This window comes from Carettochelys insculpta, chromosome 9, assembly GCF_033958435.1.
Source record: "Carettochelys insculpta isolate YL-2023 chromosome 9, ASM3395843v1, whole genome shotgun sequence".
NCBI classification, from domain to species: Eukaryota; Metazoa; Chordata; order Testudines; family Carettochelyidae; genus Carettochelys; species Carettochelys insculpta.
Window position 1 is genome coordinate 35301073 of NC_134145.1, and position 21618 is coordinate 35322690.

Consider the following 21618-nt stretch of genomic DNA (forward strand, 5'->3'; position numbering starts at 1 on the left):
CTTATTCAATTGTTGTCTTCAAAAATATGCTGATAATTATGCACCATCTCTTCCTGAGCTGGGTCCACTGCACCCAAATATTGCACATAGCTAAACATCCACTAAAGCAATTTAAAATGTTTTGGTCAATATACCATAATCCCTACATATCAGCAAATGCACACAATGTTTAGGAATAACTGCTAATAAGGGGCAAGAGAGACAATTTATATATACATATATTAGATTTAAACACGTCAAACCACAAAGACACTTCACAACCACAAACTTATTTCCACTGCAGCCCCTTATTACCAAAGTACAGAGTACAAGGATTATAATTCCTTCTACTTAAGGACCCAAAGAGTTCACAGTTCCTTAGGAAACAAACTATGAAAGTGAGATGAATAATGTATTTGCATGATACAAAAATCACACTGCTGTTTAGTTAGCAAATCTTTACCCATTTAAGGGGCTACAATGAGATGAAACTATGACTGAACTCCCCCCCCCTTTTTTTTTTTTTTTTTAAGTCATAAGAACATCACTATCTACTCTGAAATCTCTTTGGATTTCAAAAGGGAATAGTGCACTTAAAATGTGAGATTTCACATGCTCCACACACATTAAAAAAAACAAAGGCTTGGACTATAACTCAAACTAAAAATGTATTTAAGACATTAAAAATCTTTTGCATTTTTTTTTTTTATAAGTGTTAATGTACACATTTACTTCACACAAGGAGGGGGAAGACAGACTACAGAAACCCTACACTTTTAGATCACCTCTATCTTTACATATAACTCATCCAGGCTAGGTCTACACTAATGAGTTCTTTCTAAAAAGCTGGGGCTGCTTCGAAAAATCTTGCAAGACATCTATACACAAAAGGCATTTTTTCAGTAGTAAATCAGAAGACCACCACTTTTTCCGGTGTCCCTCTTCCTTCTCCCAGATGAGGGAAAAGTGCCTTTTTCCAAAAGATTCTTTGGAAAAAAACGTGCATAGAAGCCCTCCCCCCCACCCCACCGCTATTTTTTTTTTTGAAAGACCAGTCCTCATGGCACCAGATTTTTCAATCCCCGGGCTGTTCATTTGATAAAGAGGGGCCACATAGCCCCCACTCTTTTGAAAGAGCAGATCAATTTTTTTTCCAATCAACTTCTGTGTGGACGCACTCTTTCAAAAAAAAAAAAAAAAAGAGTTTTTTCAGAAGAGATCTTCCGGAAAAATTTCTTTTGAAGGAGCTCCGTAGTGTAAACATAGCCCCAGAAACAACATGAGTGCAGGGAGATCTACAAAAACTGTTCATTTTCATTAAACTCCACTAGATGATGCTACCAAAGATGTACTGTGCAAGCACCATAACTGCAATCCTCTGTTGCTGTAAGAAGGTAAAGATGCCCAATTTTTACACAAGGGAACTGTAACAGAGCATGGAAAAGAAATATATAAAATACTGAAGATACACACACAGTAGTGAAAAGTTTATTTTTGCAATAGGTAGAGCAAGAATACTGGAATCAAGGTTAGGGAGAGAAAAGGAGGTCAGCTAGAGGCACCCAAGACTTTAACCTGTTCCTAAAATCACTAAAGCATAAGCTTTAAAAAGGAACTCCAAAGTAGAGATTGTAAAAATAGTATATTTACATATTCAAAAGAGGTCATTTGTGCACAAAGAACTAAGTTCTGGATTTTGAGTCTGACCTACAATAACTGAAGATATCACAACTAAAAACTTCACAAATTCTTTCAAGTTTTCTCCTTGGGGAGAGCACCAGGGAAATTTCCACTACTGAACACTTGGAAAGAAAAGAAGCTTTGAAAATCAAGATGATGTTTTAACAACAAATTTCAGACTAAAATTAAAACAATTCACACCCATGCCCATGACTCCTTGCACTCACTCTTTTGAGGTTAAGCTGCAGAGAGGATACCCCAAACATAGTAACTTCAACGTGGGTCACAAAGACCATTCTTGTGTCAATTTCCTGCTGAAGCAGATTGTTTTTGCCAAGCACAGTATGGAAACTAGAGGTAACATACAGGAAATATAACACCCATGCTCACACTCTTCACCCCCACCCCAATTAAAGTTCAAAATTCTCCCTTCGCATCTATTCCTCCTCTCAGTTGTGTGAAATTTAAAATATTTAGAAGTATCAAAAACCCACTATCCCCAATAGAAAGGAGTAACATACAGCATTTTGAGAATGGCACTTGCTGGCACCCGTCAACATGTCCTAAAAAACTTAGTAGATGCCCCACATACCCAGAAGTAAACCAAAAGGCATGAAACAAAAAGGGGAAAAGGTCTGCTTCATTTGTTGGGTTTAGAGGGAAAGCAGAAAAACTGCAAAGAGCCAGAGAAGTGGCCCTGCTGTAGCAAGAAAGTAATTCCTCTTTTTCCCGGTGCACTGTCTGGCACCTTATGTTTTCCACAAGGCAGAAGCACAGACTCCTGCCAAATGCAAGCCATTTCATTTGTAACATAACACTGAGAGGGAAGTAGAATGTCAGGCAAAGTTTGTATCGTGACTGAGTATAGTTTTGCTTGGCACCCACTTTGTTTATTTGGACTCACTTTATTACTGGTACCACAGAAATATTCTGCCCAGTCTTTTGAAGGAAAGAAAATATGGAATCAATCTTTGTTCCGAGACCTTGCCTACAAAAGAAAATTATAAACAGATTTAAATTGGTACAAAGTGATTTAGCTGCTTTATTTTGGTTAGAGTAGTTTGTATCAGTTTAATTTAGGCCAGTAGTAGATCAACTTCAGCTAAATTAACAGAAGATATTCTTAAATTGAAACAGCAGCCACACAAAGGGGTTGAACAGAGCTAGCTAAGTGAAATTTTCTTGTGTAGACAAGGCTTTAGAGTACCTCTGCTACATTAAAGTATAAGGCATCTGTTTGAATGGGGGGTAGGCTTTCCATAACAGAGACAAAACACCTAACAAATAATGACTAAGAACAAAAAAGCAGTAAAGCAGCACTTTAAAGAGACTAGTCTTTAAAGTGCTACTTTACTGCTCTTTTGTTTTGATAGTATATAGACTATCACTGCTTTCTCTCTCTTACTATTCAACATGCAAGACATTACATTTAGCCATTTGGAATGGAGATCCCTCAACTACATGAAACAACTTGCCCAGATCCAGACAGACACCATCTTTCTCTCCAAATGCAAGAAAATGGACATTGTACCCAAGGGACTGACAGTGAAAAACCCATTACAATCAACCTATTACACCTACTACAACGAGCATATATGCAATACGCTCTCTAAGAAACTGAGGAACCACTCGATCATTAGTGTTTAAAGTACTACTTTACCACTTGTTTGTTTTGATAGTATATAGACTAGCAAGGCTCGCTCTCTCTTACTAATGACTAAAAGGCTGGGGGGAGGGGACAAGTTCTCAAGTAAACATGGAGTTGATGAGCACATATGCAAATGTCACACTAACATGTGGTATGAAGAGAGACATCAACTAATTCATACATTACAAGGGCTGCTTCCCTTCTGTCGGAATTATCCCAGACAGGACAGTTAACACCCCCCCACTTCTCACCCCCTTCCTTCTATCCCATTTGATGTCAGTTTTTATTGCATTTTTTTTTTTTTCCTTTTCAGTTCTCTGTACTTATTTAAATCTGTATTGGAAATTAAGTTGTTCTGAAGAAGTTGGTCTCTCCCACAAAAGCTCATCACCGAATAAATCATTTTGTTAGTCTTTAAAATGCTAAATTTCTGCTCCTTTGTTTTGTTTAAGTAAACAAGGAGTTAGAGCTAAATACAGTAAGGTCTCAGACTATGCAAACCCAGAGTACACACATCCGCTCTTATACAGCTGACCCCAGATTCTTCAGTACACCCTGGAAATGCACCATTTCCAGTTGCTCTTAATTCACTCCCCACTGGCCATGGCTCAACCCCCACCTTCCCAGATCAGCACAGCCCAGCTCAGCCCACCCCACACCAGCTCCACTCATCCCTGCCTGTGGCCCCAGCTCACCCCCCCCCCCAACAGCCCAGTTCACCTCCCCACCCTGCACACAGCCCCACTTCAAACCCCCCATATGCGTGGCCCCGTTCAACACCACCACCCCCAAGCTGGGCTCCGACTCACCACTCTGCGCACGGCTTCAGCTCAACTCCTCCCCTTGCCTCCCACAGCCCCAGGCTTACACCCATACCTGCCTCCCATTGCCCCAATCCACCGCCAGCCTTAACCCTCCCCAACTGCCCCCCCGCCCCGCACCCAAGGACTTACCTTTCTGCTGCTTCCCCAGCTGCAGAACATAAATCAAATAATGCTTTTGGAACACCTTTGGAACATCTTTTATAACTGCTACAATGCTAAATGAGATGATAAAACCAAATCAACAGACTTCTTTACCCAGCTCAACTGCAGCCCAGTGTATTGCGTTTATCCAGGCACAGCAATAGTCCTTCACGAGGGAAATGGCTTTTGAGTACCGTAAGGTCTCAGGGTACATGAGGGTTCCGTTCCACGCACCCTCATGTAAACCCGGATTTCACGCAAGATGGGGTCTGGCTTTTTCCCCCAGCAGAACACATGTTCTGCAGCTGGGGAAGCAGCTGAAAGGTAGGTACTGGGCCAGGGCGGGGGAGCAGTTGGCGAGGGTTAAACCTGGCACTGGGTTGGGGCAGTGAGCTAAGCCTGGGGTGGGTTAGGGCTGCAGGGGGGTGAGGGGTGGAGTTGAGCATGGGTGGTGAGCTTGGCGGGGGGGGGAGGGGAGGAGAGGAGCGGAGCGGCAGGGAACTGAGCCAGAACCAGAGCTGTGCCTGGGTGGTGAGCTGGCAGGAGAGGTTGCGCCAGAGCCATGGGGGTGGGGGCGGGCATCTGAGCCGGCTGGTGGGGAGGGGGTCACACCAGAGACACACAGGGAGGGCAGGTTGCAAGTTGGCAGGGGTGGGTTGCACCGGAGTCTTGAGGGGTGGGAGGGGCAGCTTGTGAGCTGAAGGGGGTGTCAAGTTGGAGCCAAACAGGGAGGGGCGAGCGGGCAGGCAGGCAGCTTGTGAGCTGGGATGGGGAGGTGTGTGTGCATGTCACACTGGTGCCATGTGGAGTGGGGTAGAGTAGCTTGTGAGCCAGTGGGGGGGGGGGGGGTCAGCTTGCGAGCCAGGGGGCGGGTCGCACTGGTGCTACACGGGGCAGGGTAGGGCAGCTTGTGAACCAGCAGGCGGGTTGCACCGGAGCCCCGTGGGGAGGTGGGGGCAGCTTGAACCAGAGCTGTTCACAGGTGGTTTAAACCACACCGGGGTGGGGGTGGAGGTCGGGGCAGATGTGTAAGAGTGGGGTCACGCATTCTGAGGTCACGTACTCTTGAGACCTTACTGTATTTCAATTCAATAATGACTACTTGTCTCAGCTGAGGGCAAATAGTGCCAAAATGAAACTAGCAGCAAATTTAAGGAAACATTGAATGTTTGCCATATGCATGAATATTTTTAGGAAGCACAACTGAAAGGTTCACCAAACTGGGGCAATAAAGTCATAAATATGAATCAGGCAACTGATAAACAAAGGCCAGTCTCAAAACACAAGAAGTTTGGGGAAAAAGTACCACCTGGACCTTTGTATGGTCATTTCTTCCTAGCACTCTGGATCTTTATACAAGGGGAAAACCTATAGTAGAACCTCAGAGTTACCAACTCTTCAGGAATGGAGGTTTTTCGTAACTGTCAAATGTTTGTGAATTATTTAAAGAACACCCAAACCATTTTGTTGAGAATTACAAATGAACACTGCATTAATACAGCTTTGAAACTTCACTTTGCAGAAGAAATACCGTGTTCCTTTTTTTTAAATATAGTTTAAACAATACTATTCACATTTGCTTTTTCAGAGCAAGAGGGAAGGTCTCTGCTGCTCGGCTGCATACTTCTGGTTCCAAATGGAGGTATGCCGTTGACAGACAGTTTGTAACTCATATTCAGAATGCTAAGGCTCTAGAGTACGTCACCCATATCTGCTTATAATATTCCAATTCGGAAACAGGTTTTAAGTCTGACTGCACTACCTTGCAGAGATCAAACACAAGGCATTGAGGACAAAAAATTCTGAGAACAGATGCCCAGTGCCACAAAAGAAAGAAAACTAGCTCCGTTCTAATATCATCCTTTGTGTTAGTGACTTTTGAGACATTACTGGGTGAAGTCACAAGTCAGAATGTACAAGGATGGAATCTTTTCAGGAAAGCAAGCCTATTGAAGAAAGTGGAGAAACCAGTTCTTTAATCAGATATAACAAGGACTCAGCAGGGTGAAACATTGAGTCTCTCTGGAAATGGGTTCCATGGTTTTATTATTTTATACTATTATAGGCTGCTGTCAGACAGTCATGGGGCCCAGTAGTTTAAAGAAGCTGATGACTAGAAGTGGAAGAAAAACCACAAAGCTTCTTTACCCCTTCACATATATAAAACTCAACTTGTAAAAATAATTTCTTTGAACAGCCAAGAACCTTAATATTCCCCTAGCTTTACTAGACTAATATGAAAAAAGTCTTGAAATAGTCATCTGCTTAGCCAGACTCCCCTAGGCTTAGCTAAATATAGCTATGTTCAAAATCCATAGATATCAAGGAAAAATTATACTTTGGATGTTTTTAAAATCCTCTACATATTTTGGGCTACTCAAATTTAACAGCTGCATGTTTACTTTAGATGCCACTACACTATCAATCAGTAGCAGAAAAGCATGTTAGGTTGTTTAATGTGATGCTGGTTTGGTACTTTATAAACAAGTTAAACAAACAACCAGTTACCAAGTAAACAACCTGGTTGTATTTTGTAGTGTAGTTTGTATTAAAAAGCTTTTTGCCTGTGTTAAAGTACTAACAAAAGCATCTCTCACAGAGAACAACAACAGAAAAGAACAGTGAAATCAAACCTGGACAGAAGAAAATCTGAAAAACTATGCTCAAAGGTCTAAGGATATATAGAAGCAGCCCTGCTACTGTTAGAAGTGTTTTAATATCAAAACACAGATGGTTTGAGAGGTATTTTCAGGTACATTTTGTGAACAGGTTAAAATAATTATTAAAATGAGAAACCAATGCTGAATTAGTACTATCTGTACCATTACCAAGTAACTGTATCTTCAAAAACCAACAAGTCCCTTGGTATCTTGTAGACTAATAGGTATATTGGAGCATAAGATGCATCTCATGAAGTAGGTCTTTGCCCACCAAAGCTTATGCTCCGAAGTATCTGCTAGTCTGTAAGCTGCCACAGGACTTCTTTTTATCTGTACCATGTGTCTCTGCCATGAATATACTACTGCACGATCAGGTTTTATTGTGGTGTAGGTGCCACGGGAGCATACCTTCTCGCATTAGGCGATGAGATGAATGCGATGGTGGCAATCCTGAAATGCTTTATTTCCCCAGGAGACCAGCGGAAACTAAAACCCCAGCAGCAGTAGCTGCCGCCACTCCAAAACTCCCGAGTCCTCCTTTGTGCGTCTCTTCACCCCACCCCCTTTCGGCTGGAGCCGCGGAGGAGACAATGAGCATTCTGTGCACAGCGCCCACGCCGATTGGCCGGTCTCTCCTCAGCACCCCATGATGTAATGTGATTGGAATGTGTCGGAGCTCGGGGCTGGAATTGTTCCTCATCTGTTTCCCAGACCAAAGGGGTCGCCACTGAAAGTCACGGAGACGGATATCACCCAACCCCTCGGCTGCCTTTCTCCATCCCTCACTCGCACATCGAACGGGGAGAGCCTTCAAACCCCAGCCTCACAGGGCCGCCAGGCACTTCATTCCCTGAGCAAGCTGCCGCTGCCGACTGGAAAGGCCGGGGCGGGAGAGCGCATGCAAGAATGGCAAGGCCAGGTTGGGGGGCGGGGGCACGAGCAGTGGCGCAGGAGAAGGACGGATCCCCCTGTTGGGGGAGGAGGAGAAGGTAGCGGAGGGCGCTGGTTATGTTACACAATGATACAGACCCGTAAGACAAGTCCCGCGGCCCCTGGGAAACTCTAGGGGGGACAATAAGAGTACCAGCAGGGCGCCCTCAGTGACAACGCCACTCACGGACTAGCAGACGTACCCCGGGCGGGCCAAAACTGACCAGGCTGCCCCAGGCTCGCCGGGACGGAGCCTAGGCACTCCCGGCCCGAGCAGCGCAGAGCCTCGCCAGGCTTCCCACGTCCCGGCGAAATGAAGCAACCCGCCTAAGGCGCTTTCGTGACAAATTCACTGCTCAGCAGGGCCTGCGCCACCTCGCCGCGCCGCCGGGAACCGGCCTCCAGCCCCAGACTCCCGGGGGACCCTGCCGCAGCCAGCCAGGGAGCCTCCCCGCCTTTGTCTGGCGCGCCTCGGACGGAGCCAGATGGAGCGAGGGACGAGGCCGGCCGGGCCGGGAGACAATGAAGGACCCCGCCCCTGTCCCAGCGGAAAGAGCTCGGGTGGGACGAGCAGCCCCTCAGCCAGAGGGCGCCTCCCCCGCCGATCCCACCCAAAGCCGCCCGGCCCCTACCTTGTTCTTGACCTCGGCGGAGAGCCCGTACGAAGGGCCCTTGTTGAAGTGAGTCATGGCGGGTCCGTGTCCCCGGCGAGTAGCAGCCACTCCCTGCGCTCGGCTAGGCTGAGGACAGTCCAGCTCCGGCCCGGCCGCGGAAAGTTCTAGTCCCTCCCGCGCGCAGCCCCCCCCCAGCCGCCATTGGTGCAGCCCGCGGCCAATCGGAGCCCGGCCGGGCGCTTGGCTGGGAGCGAGCGGCGCTCGGGTAGGTGAGGGCGTGGGCGTGGCAGGGCCGAGAGTGATGTCGCGCGGCTGGGCACCTGCTGGGGAGAGGGGTGCGCGTGCGCGCGTAGTGGAGACGTGGGGCGGCGGGGAGTTGTGGAAAGGGAGCGCGGTCTGCTCAGCAGCTCTGCCAAGTCCGCGGGGAAACGTCAGCAGGAAAGAATCCGCAGCCGCTGAAAGCGTGCGGCAGCGCTGTGGAAAAATCATTGCCGTGCCCTGGGTCCTGCCTGCGGAGTTTGAAGGGCCACTAATTTTTAACACATGCTTCATCGCTACAGAGAGAGAGACGTATTAATCACATAGGAAATCATTGCCTGCTTTGACGGGACCCTCAGAAAGACTCCAAGGGATACAAAGGGAGGAGTTATGGGAGCTGGAGTATTATCTCATGCCGATGTCCGATCTTGTGCTTCTCGCCACCATGACAAATCTTGGCCGATTCAAAAGACTTACCAAATGCCTCACTATCCTAAGCACCACATTGTGATGATTGCTATACAGTATGTCAGTGCATGTATTTTGCCCGATTTATTCTTTTGAGCCATTACAATATTTCAAGGTTTCACCTTTACTTTTCCTTTCACTGCAATGTTTCAACTCTGTCTGTATGCAAAAGGAATAGAAATAATTACTGAGGACCTAACCAATCATAGTTCAATATCTCTATTCATGGAGTTCTGAAGAAGTGAATGTGCAATACTATGGTCACATGGGATTTGTAAGTCTTGCAAATCCTCTTGAAACTTCAATAAGTGAATTCACAGTCAAGTAAAACTGCAGGAGGAGTCGAGGTAGAGGAGAAGAGGAAGAGCAACTGTAATGAAATTAGGAAAGAAGAATAATCTGGGGAATTTCCGAGCGATCCTGCTCCTGCACAAATTGCTGTGCTTGCAGTATTGCACAATACAGCACATATGGTACAAGGTTCACTGCTGTCATTCCTTTTTCAGTTTGATGTAATTAGTAAGCACTCAGCTGTTCACCCTACAATATTAACATTAGTCACTTGCCTAAATTCAACCCACTGTACTGAATATTTACCTCAGTAATAAACTTTTTCTTATGTTCCATCTCCATTACTAGAGGTTTATAGTCATGGGAGCTCATTCTGTACACTCCTCTGCTAATCTCTTTGCAGATTAATAGTTCCAGGATGCCACACTGACTATTCAAAATTTTTTTCTGCCTCATTATTCTGCTATTGTCACAGCTTTTAAAAGCTATAGTATAAATATAAAATTAAACACATTTCAGATTTAATACATTAGAAAATGTCAGTCAAATGGTGAATACTTGATAGCACTCCTTAGTACATAAAGATTTGCAGGATTAGGCCGGCAGGCAGTAGCTCAGGATGACTTTTTTTTTGTTTGATATCTGGCAATACAGACTGGTTTGTTTTGGATCTTGTAAATGTGCAACAATAAACAAATAAAAGGCTGATCAAAGTTCTCTTTAAACCAATGTGAATCTCAATAAACATTCGAGTGTGACTGGATAAAGACCATAAGAATCTTGAGAGAAACAACGGATAGCCAAAAAGTTTTGTTGTGGTGGTGGTGGTGTCATGAACCAGCTGAACCTAGAACTGCAGTACAACTCTACAGACTCGACGTAAAACAGCTTGAGCTGTTTGCAAGTAAAGGAAAGCAGAATTCATCTGTGCTACTCAACAGGAAAATTACTCCTTTAGCCAGCTTAGAGTGACTGTACTGTAGATGAGAAGGGAGAGAAATTAAGAATAAGGTGAGGGAAGTGATGAGTTAAGGATAAGATCGGTTAGTTAATTTTTTGGACACTGATTTTAGTCTGGCTCTTTTCAGATGCTTCAAAAACACTACTAACACCTGTTTACGGTGGTGGAAATGTTTCCATTAGCTTCAACTAAAGTTGATTTAGGACCTTCTGTAACAATTCCCGTGACCACCTTTGAGTCTAGAAAGAATGGTGGACCATTCTTTCTAGACTCAAATGTGGTTGGGGGAATCTGTGACCTGTAAAATACATGTACTTTTCTCATGGGCTGCTATGAAAATATAATATTCAATGCCTAATTTTTTTCACGTTTTGACATTCAAATTGTAGATTCAAATAGTCCTTGGTTGTCTGTGATCATCAGTGTATTTATGGCTTATGGGAAACTTTGGAAAACACCATATTAAGAAATATTTGAGCTAGATTCACCAAAGTGCTCTGGTTGCTTTGCACCAATTGACAACACAAACTTATAAACCCTGCCAGAGTGGTACAAACCAGCTGCTGCATACTCAGAAATCTGGCTTGTTATGTGGAAATCTTTTATATATTCATCATTTGTCTCCATTCTTTATCACAAAGAAGATTATTTGTAAGGGAAAAGATAAGTAGAAGCTATCTCTATGTGAAGTCATAATCCTTTGTGACATCAGAATTATTTCTTCAGCATCTATCTCTTTGTAAAGTCATAAACAGAGTATGCTTCTGCCTTGCCCTTATCTACCAGAGTGTTTTCTGCTCTCACAAGATATTATGGGGGCAAGAGCAGAACCTCAGTGTGTTTCTGCCCGTGTGCATGTCTTAAAGTGTGAAGACCATAGCAGATCCCAGAGGAAGGGCTGGAGTGGTTGCTGCAGTGCATGAGAGCGAACCAGCTGCTAGGGAACAAGAAGACCTCTACAGTCTTCCCCCGCCTTACGAGGGTAATTCAGTCCTGAAAAACCCCTCTTAGGGTGAATTCTTGTAAGTTGAAAATGTAATTACTATTAATTTCAATGGGAAAAAATTTTATGCATTCCTGAGCCCCAAAATTTACACCCATTTATGCTAAAACAACACCAAATCCCATTAAAATGAACACAATTGCTTCACTAGTTAACATTAGTTATCATACGCAACGTAACAAGGCAGAAGCGGGGCCAGTGCAAGGGGGTGGGCAGGGCAGAGCAGGGCACAGGGAGGCAGCCCAGCCTGAGTGCAGCTTAGGTTAAGCGGGGAGGGGTCAGTGCCAGGGACTGGCCATGCGGGGAGCTAAGCAGGCACAGGGTGCCCCCGGTTGGCGAGGGGCAATGACTGGCTTGTGCAAGGCTGCACAGCACAGAGGCCCCGCTGGCAGTGGCTGAGGCGGCAGCGGCAGACAAGCCAGGCGCTAAATGCGACAGAACGCTGCAGGCGGCGAGTGGCACCCAAGGCACAGCTGTGCAGGGCGGGTGGCGGTGTCCCCCTAGCTGCTCGGGGGGGCGAGCGGCAGGGATGCAGCCAGGATGGGCTGCGTGCCCAGCATCCATGTCTCGCAGGAGCACCTGGGAGCCCGCGGCCACTGGCCGGGCTGGGATGTGCCGCTGCTGCAGCGCCAAGGCAGAGACCCAGACCAGCCACAGCAGTGTCAAGGTAAAGGCCAGGTTGGAGGCTCTGGGAAACTGCTGCCAGGCACTGTGGAGAGATGCGCTGGATGGGATGCAGCTGCAGGCACCCATTGCCTGGAGCCGCGGCCCTTCTCCCACTGCAGGGCGGCCACGTCTCGCTGAGGCACACGAAATCCAACTCAGTCCTCGTAAATTTGAGGAAATGCCTTGTAAGCAGAAGTAGGGGTATTAAATGAAACTCCTCGTCAATTCAAATTCTCATAACCCAAATGGGCATATCTCGGGGTACGACTGTACTTTCTTTCACTCTGCCAGCTCTAAAGCCTGAATGAGCCAGAGCAGTGAGCAGCAACTATACGGGGATGACATGATGCATGCCCCTCACTGTCTGGGAGAAGTGGATGCTCATATGACTCCATGATCCAATTTAGTCCCCTATTTCAGCCACTGCAGGGCCTGGCAGAGACACCAGTCCTGGGAGAGGGGCAGGAACTTATGTGGGGTGGGAGACTGGTAGGGTGGGGGACAGGGCCAATATTCCCACTAAGCTTTTTTATCCAGGTGTAGGTTTTTTTCTCTCCTTGTATGGAACAGATGTTATGTGCACTGTGGCACACATGAATGTGCACCATCAGTAGAAACAAAAATCCTAGCTGTGGGTGCGCTGCTAATCAGTGGGGTAGCATTTGAATCTTTCCTGAGCAGCTGTACAAGTGCACAGCATACAGTGAACACTGGACAGAGTGCTGGCGCCTGGGTGAGGGACAAGGGGCTGTTGACATACAGGATGCCAGTTGCTGATTGGAGAGTGAAGCACTGGGACCAGCTGCTAAGGAACTGGCACCAGATCAGTATTAGGACTGCTGGGTGTACTTTCCAGGCCTGGATCTGACATTTCCCATCTCCCAAGTTCAGTTACTCCCCACCCTCTGCCTCCCTATTCACAGCAAGCTTCTGCTCTCTCCACCTTCCCTTGTGCTGAACTTTTTGAGACTGTTGAAGGCTCCTTGCCAGAAGACAGCCTGAATGTTGTCTTCAGTTAATTCATTTTTCTTTCTTTTGCCATTTTTAGGAAGTATGACTACCTTGAAAGGGGTAAACTCCTGTTGACCTCCTCTGGAGAGCAGACTCTCTCAGGCCCTAAAGCTGTGCTGATGACTACCTTGAATATAGAAGATTGGAGGCTGGGTGAATTGTACTTCCCCTGGCTGGCAAGAGGGGTAGCAGCTCTGGAAGGAAGACAGACCTGGAATACACTCTCTGGCTTAGGAGCCTGGATGAAAATAGAGCCTCATCATATGGCTCCAAATGGACTGAGTTCCTGGAGAGAAAGTGGGTTGCACCCCCAAAGACTGGCACAAGACACTTTCTGGTAGCCCACTAAGGACATTAGGCCAGACCTCATCTCATCAGAGGCATAGGGAAGGTAAACCTGTGGTATGTTTGGCTTCTTCATTTCTTTTTTCTTCCCTCATTTTCTTTTCTCTTGATCCTCAGAAGCGAGAAGCTCCAGCAGAATCCAGCCAAAGGGCCAAGTTTCCATCCCAGATCTGTATGTGGGACCACCTGCATGATGAGGGGTTGAATACAGGATGCTGTCACACCCCAAGGATGTACTGGACAGGGAACAAGACTATGACAAACTTCACTGAGCGAAGTAACCTTTCTCCAGCTAAGTAACCAACCTCACGCCTCCAGGACAATCCCAGCTGTAGAAAGTATTGGTTCACAAGGTACTACTGCTATTATTTTAGGCCCAGTCTTGCAAAAACTTGTGCATATGCTTAATTTTAAGGACATAAATAAACCGATTGAACTCAGTGCAGGATTGGGGCCTGTGGTTCTGTCACTAGGGAATTTGGGGATTTCTTGCCAGTCAGCCCCCGGTAAAAATAAATGGTTGCATGCAGCAATGTAACAAGCATAAAACTATTTATGATAAAATGTTCACAAATTAATGAGACACAAAGCTTTCACATGACCACTTAATTTTTCTGAATTTATTTTGAAAATGTCTTTAATATTTCTCCAGGCAAGGCTGTATAAGTTCTACGAATGCGTTAGCTGTAAAGCTATTAAAATTTTCCATGTGTATAGTTTAGTATAATCTGATAATTAGTTTTACATCCTTGGTGCATACAGTGTCCAACAGTAAATGCCCTCTGTGCCATAATTAAACACGCCCTACTATATATAATATGTTATATCTCTTTGAAATACTTTGATGGACTTCTCTCATCTGTTCATCCCATGAGTTTCTTTTGCCTTGCAGAACAACTATTAATGCTATAGAATGTTTGTGTCCCACTCATCTTTCTTTTTATCAGACTGTAGGAAATTTTTGGCGGTCATGAATACCTCGCAAAATAGACATCATAATATTTACTAACATTTCAAAATCACCAGCAGGAAAACCTAGGGAAAAAAGGCACTGTAAACTGAAATACAGTAAAAGCTTTATTATTTTGCATTTTAGAAGGCTGGAGGGAGCTGATTATTCAAATACTTTGTTTAAGTGGAATAAATGTGGGAGGAGATGAGGGCTCCAGCTGGGGGTGTGGACACCAGCGTGGGGCCTGCATGAGGGTCTTGTGCTGTAGGAGGGGGCTTTGAGCTGGGTGTCGGGCAAAGGAGAAGTTTTGGGGTGCCAGACCCGGACAGCATTCACCTTGAGTAGCTCCCTGGCAAACAGGCACATGTTCCAGCTGTTCCTAGGTGATGGCAAGGCTGGATTAAGAGAGGGAGTTTAGAGGCTGCAGCCCTGGGCCTCAGGCTAAGGGGCCCCCCACAGGCCTGTGCGCTGGTTGCAGCCCACTGCTTCTTTTCCTATGGCCTACAGCAAGTCTACGCGAAGCAAGCCAGAGACAGGTCCCCACGCCTCAGCTCTGCCTGCTCTGCAGGGCTGAAACTGTAAGCATCAGCTTGTCCTGCAGCCCCTATCCAAGGGGAGTTAATGGAATCTCTGTACACTGCCTCCACTCCCAGCATTGGCTCTGCAGCTCCCAATGGCCAGAAACCACGGCCAATGGGATGTGTGGGGACAGTGTCTACAGGCATCGTGCACCAGGCAGAGTGGCCTGGCCTCTCTACCTAGTGTCTGGACATGCCAGACACCTGGGGAAGCAGAGCAGCGTGGAGTCAGGGCAGCCACCTGAGGAAAGTGCCTCCTGGCTGGATCCTGGACCCTATACCCCTTCCTGCATTCCAACCTCCCTTTCCTAGGAGCCTCCTCCTGCACCCAAACTCCCTCATCTGCACCGCAATCTGTGTCCCAGCCCTGAGCCCCCTTCTGCACCAAAACGCACACCCAGAGCCTGCACCCTGAACCTCCTGCTGCACCCAAACCCCTTGCCTCATCCCTAACCCCACCCCAGAGCCTGTATCTCCAACTAGAGATACATCTGTTCCCTGCCTCAGCCCTAAGTCCACTCCCACACTATGAAAGTCCAGAGGTTGCCACTTCCAAGGAGCCATACAGAGCCAGGTAGGGGGCCTGCCTACCCCATGCTAACTGGACTACAAACTAGACTTTACAAGATCAGCAATGCCAGTTTATGGAGTTCCCAGTTGGTGAAGTGCTGGAAAAAATAGCTTTTAATGTATGCAAGGCCAAAGTCAGACTCAAATTCAGCCTGACTGTCACTATCTCCAGTGGCATTGCATTCACACCCTTTGACTGAATTCCTGAGGTGGGGTCTGTTTGTGCTCTATCGAAGACAATGGGAAAATTCACGTAGACTTTAGTGCAGGACCAGATCCATGATATAACAATAGAATAATAATGTACAAATTAAGGCCCCTGTTCAAGAAGGAGGCATGATCTTCACTCTTTTGTTTGTTTTTGTTTTAATTGGGGCATACTTACCTGTGTGCACATTATTAGATCAGTTGATTCAGTGGAATTATTCATGTATGTAAGTCTTTGCAAAATGAGGCCTACGTGAAAATAGAGCTACATTTACCCCCAACTTGAAAACCTTACCTATATCAACAGAGAAAAAGCCACGCTAGTCTATATACTATCAAACAAAAAAGGAGTCAAGTAGCACTTTAAAGACTAACAAAATAATTTTTTTTACCTATATCAGTACTCACAGTTCAGTGCTTTGTTTTCCCCCGCTATAGATACCAGTACAAAAGACATTTCTTTGTCCTGCTTTCTCTTTTTTCCTGAATCTAAAATAACAACATTCATGGAAAAATAAGTCTTAAATCTTTTAAACTGTTTTTTAATTTAAAAAGACAATTTATGGCACAAGTCTAGTTTATTCTTAAATTATGAGACAACAGTTGCCTTTCTCGGAAAGATGATACTGTAGCTACATATCCACTAGTAACAATGTAACCAGAGCTGATGCAGTGGGTGCCAGACGGGTTTCAGTCAATCAAAAAAAGTAAAAAAACAATATAACAAATGCAGCAGCACAAGGGACAGACAGTCTGACTCATAAGTGGGGAAATGTTAAGGCTGAGGCTATGTCTGCACAAGACATAGAAGGTGACTGCCGATACCCAGTTTTAGCTATACCTTTTGCCTAGCTGAAATTGACTTATCGGTGGTTGATTTTGATATCTGTCTACACAGAGGAAGGTTCTCCTGTCAACCTTCCTTACTTCTCGCTGCTTATGAGGCATTCTGGGGTCAACATTGACCCAGGGAAGTGCTGTTTTGCACATGCATAAAATGAAATCCCCAGATCACCCTGAGCAGGTCGATCTTCTGTGGAAGTGATTATGTTAAAGGTACACATAAGCTGAAAGAGTGAGTGCATTTTTTAACAAGACGAAACCAATAACCAGGAACAAATAGTAATACTTACATTTTATCACTTTTAATCAAAATCTGTCTAAAATGTTTCTTTTATAAAAAATATCCCCCTTCTTTACCCTATCCCAAAATGTAATAATCATGGCAAACAGGTTAATGAATTTGCCCCAGAAGTATAGTTCTCCAAAGGTCAGTGTGTGTGTACAGGTGTGACCATCACACTATAAACTAAGAGCATATCTATACTTACTGTGTGGTCGATACTCTGGAGTTTGATTTTGCTGCATCTGCATGTTGATGTGGCAAAATCAATCTCTCTGGGCTCATCTGTTGACCCTGGAGTATTGCGTGGTGGAAGGGACGTCGGTGCAAGCCAGAAGAGCCCTAATGTACACAAGGGCAGAAAGTCTATTTTGATATGTCAATTCTAGCTATGCCATTAGCATACCTGGGATCCACTTCCTGCCATTGTGTAGACCAGGTTTAAGGAACAATGAACTAAAAGGAGGAGAAGCTACTTAGGAGTCCACAGGAATCAGTTTTGCTCTCCTCAGAAAAAGAGAAACATATAGGGATTTGCACATGCTACATATCATACTTCATGATTCTCCTGCCCCATCATTCTTCTCTTTATCTAACTCCTCTTTTAGAAAACTGCAGTGTGAGAAGTAGCTGTAAATAACTATTTTAAGTCCCTTTAAAAGAGAGAGGGAAACATATTTTTTCCAAAAGACCACAGATTCTCAGCATAGTCAATGTAATAAGCAGTCCTGTAGCCACCTTAAAGACTAACACATTTATTTATTAGGTAATGAGCTTTCGTGGGTAAGACTCACCTCCTCAGACCCAATATTGTTCTGAAAAGACAATAATGTCAGCCATTGGTAAAGTTTAGTCACTGTGAACGGCTAAAAAATCCATATGCTTTTGGATTTAGTCTAATTTTTCTTTTTTGGCTCAAGTCAATTAAATAAATCCAGTGAAGGAGATATAAGTGTAATATGAACAGATGCTTTTATCTGTCTGCCATAAGCAATGTCCAATAGCTATAAAATATAGTTGTCAGCCTGCAAAATCTTCCAGATTTGTTTTCAAGGAGGAAACAAAAATAGAAATGTCAGATAGGAGTAGAATAGAACCTGTTTTTCAGATCAACACAACCTCCATACTCAGGAATCATACTAAAAGGTCAGATCAGGTCATCTGTGCTGAGTAAAATGGAATCTAGTCTACTCAGTTGTCAAAAGGAAAAATCTGTAACAAAAGATTAATCACTAAGTCTTGATTTAAACAATAATGTTGATACACTTATTTTCTGAGGGGATTAACTGCCAGGAAGCATGTGATGAAAGGCATTACAGGTGTTAAAAAGTGCAAAATGTAAGAATCTGTGTAACTCGCTGATTTGCACATTCTTCTAAACAAGAGGGTTCTGTTAAGTGGAAAAGAGCAGCACAGTAGTCAACAGGAAAGCAGGACTTAATTCTTAAAAATCCATACGGGTTGTAATTCCAGTGTGACTCTAGCAGCTTTTAAGTAGATGCTCTGCACAAATGAACACATCCTTAATTAGACATAGGGCCTGAGCCTGCTCTCCTAGATGTTAATAAAACCTTTGCTACTGATTTCAATAGGAGCAGACTCAGGGTATCACCATATGACCCAAATTAAACTCACATTGAAAAGGCAAACAATTATTTTTTCAAATGTACTTACTATTGTGATCACATGACTATGACAAACAATCTTGGATTTGAATCGGAATGAGTATCTCATAAAATAGAAATATGTGGTCTTACAATATTATAGCCCAGATGATACTAGTATTTGCATTGTCTCTTTTCACAAGTTGTTCCCAAAGGAGAAGGAAAGTTTACATGTATGGAATTTCTAAAGATATTCCCACATTACATTTTGATATCAAAGCCATGTAACTAACTTTCATTAGTAAGACTAAAATTTGAGCTAATTATTTGGAATATTTAATCTATACAAATTGCAGTTATTTTAAATTGTTGAAATGTATGTTTCTATAGAATGCACCTAAAAGCAACCATAAAGTACATGTGCTTTTTCCTGATGGGAATAAAATGGTCTAGGAAAATGCCTGATAGTGCTGGTTTAGTCACAGATCATTTGTTTCCCCCACTCAGCCCTGGTCTGGATGGTCTACTATAAGGCTGGAGGCAGTTTGAGTTCCATGGCTTCTACATGTATTAATGTCTTCTTATACTTGCTGAGACTGCAAAAAAGGTTCACTTCCTGTCAAAGGTAGTGGTAGTTCTGTCATATTACTAGCTCTATAGTAGGAAATGTGAAGAGATTCCTGCATGACCTCTCCCCATTAAGACTGAAGAGAAGTTAGAAACCATTCAGATGAAGCATCTCCAAATGGTACAAATTAAAATCAAAGGATCCCTGTTCTAGCTACACAGGTCCTGCACACACAGTGGTTACCCGGTGCTCTCTACTGTGACATGGTCATTCTGTCCCAGTGAGAATCATTTTGAACCAATGAAAGCAGGATGGAAAAGAGCCCCTCCCTCCTCTGCCACTCCATTTGAGCTAAAACACAATTGGATGGTATCCAAAGCTGCCTGTCCCTTCCAGGCATTCTACCCCATAAACTGCCAGATTTGGTGCAGGACAGAAAATCATAGAGGCTCGTGACAGGTTTGGTGGCCTCTACACTGTCCAACTGGCTGCATAACATATGCTGCTAAAGGCCCATCAGGCAGTAACAGCTTCTAGTCAGCACCAAACTGGACTTGATTTGAACAGGTGATTTAGGCCCCGTTCAGGAAGGCATTTAAGCATGTGCTTAAGTCCCATTGAGGTCACTGAAACTTAAGACCAGGCTTAAATTTAAGCATGTGTATCACTCTGTGACTGCCCTTTCAAATGAAGTGGGCTCTAGTGCATTTGTAGCTGGTCAGCTGCCTCCCTATTGGACTTAGGAGAAGGCACCTGAGCTATATAAGAGCATGCCTGTGAACAGAGTAGGAAAGACTCAAGTAAGGCAGTTGACATGTTTGAGAAGAGCAGTGAGAAAGGAGGAGCTTGGGAATCTTGACAGATAATAGCCACTGTGATCTGCTTGTGATGAGTTCTGAAAGAAATTCTTGGTAGGATAGGCTACAACTGGGAAATGCTGCTGAGGTGCAGGAAGGTTTGTGTGGAGAAGAACGAGAAGAAAAAACAGCACAGTCAATGTACGCCTGGCCCAGAAGATGGGTGTTGGATCTGGATGAAGCATCCCAGCAGCAAGGACTTGCAGGCAAGAAGAGTGGGGGTGCAATGATGCAGGGAATCCTGGGAGATCTGACACAGGGCATCAGGAGGAAGCTCATGGGAGAGTCTTACGACTCTCAAGTAGATGGGTCAAAGAGTGTGGCCATGGATTAGAATAATTTATACCTCTTGGGTGGTGACCTTTACATGGGATTGAAGAGTTGCTGCATTGTAATTTTATTTTACTTTATAATGTTTTGGAAGGAGCTGATTTACCACGAGGACTTTGTGGAGTGTGGCCCTCTATTCAAATAAAAGGTTTGAATTTACTCCTGAGACATTCAATCTTCCTTTGTAAAGTCAGTTGAAGGGAAAACTAAGGCACATCATGTCTGTGCTACTGAGGATGGCTGCTTGACAATGTTACAGGGTAACCTAGACATAGGCAATGTGCATAAACACTATTCTGAATCAGGACCATATAGGGTCCCATCACAAATCCCTCAAGCTATACAGTCCCCTACACCACCCTCCCTTTAATAGGTAATTCAATATTGGAAATTGAAGTTTAACAACTGATGTTTTGTAATCAGATGCCACCCATTCAGATGGGATCAAAGTTATGTCATGCAGTTAATCTTTAAATTAGGTATCAAGTGTAGAAAAAGGAACAACAATTTTTAGAGCTGCCACTTAAAATCAGCAAATCATTTGCATGATCACCTAGATTACAGGAAGCTGAAAGATACTCAGAAGAAAGGGATATTCTCGGATCACATTTAAACCTTCTCTGCACCTGTTTACTGAAAGCAGTTTACTTTTGGGTAAGACATTTAAAACAGGTGTCTAGTTACATTGCATTGTAAAGAAGTTGCGTAAAGAAAGTTGTAATGCTAGTAAACACTATTAAGCTTAGGAATAGTAACTACATTTTTCTTTTTACTTAGGTCTCCAATAAAAATGCCTGGCTGTATTGATTTAAAAGGGACTTTCCTCACTGAAAGGTGGTAATCCCAGAAACTCTCAGGGAAAATTTCCTGGTCAATATTTAACATTTTGAATTCCTATTCCTCATTTTCCCCATGAACATACACGTTGGTTTTGAGGAGATGATATTTTAACTCTCAAGGAGGAAATGTACAAAGGGTGAAATTAACATTGTGGGCTGATGTGTGATTGAACTAGTGCATCAGACAAAAGGCTGAATTTTCACGATGGTGAGTAAATGGCTGACACATAGTGACATTTGCCCCTGAGTCAGGTTTGCTACAGTTCTGCTGGAAATCCTGTGCAGTACAAACTCAGCTATTCAAATCTCAAGCAACTGAGTCTGGATAAATACATTTTCAGATAATCAACAGAATTCTCAATTAACTTAAAAGATCTTGGAGGACATAATCCAAATTTGGGTCACAGAGATTTAGGAATAATTGATCTGATAACTTAGATTACAGTGGTGTACTAAATCCTGAGGGATTTAACTACTGCATCTCAGATTGTTTATCTTGCAACTATTGTGC

At 44.2% G+C, this 21618-nt stretch overlaps 1 protein-coding gene across 2 annotated transcripts in view; it reads right to left on the minus strand.

The window, feature by feature from the left end:
• The window catches only part of CNN3 (calponin 3), a 63256-nt gene extending 54598 nt beyond the window's left edge, over positions 1 to 8658 (minus strand). The window contains exon 1 of one of the 2 annotated variants that reach the window (XM_075002875.1): positions 8495 to 8658. In XM_075002875.1, coding sequence (XP_074858976.1) covers positions 8495 to 8551 — 57 coding nt within the window. In that variant the 5' untranslated portion in view covers positions 8552 to 8658. Of the gene's footprint in view, positions 1 to 7340; positions 7486 to 8494 lie in introns of those variants that run through there. The other variant, XM_075002876.1, reaches the window with a different exon arrangement.
• Between the last annotated feature and the right edge of the window lie 12960 nt (positions 8659 to 21618).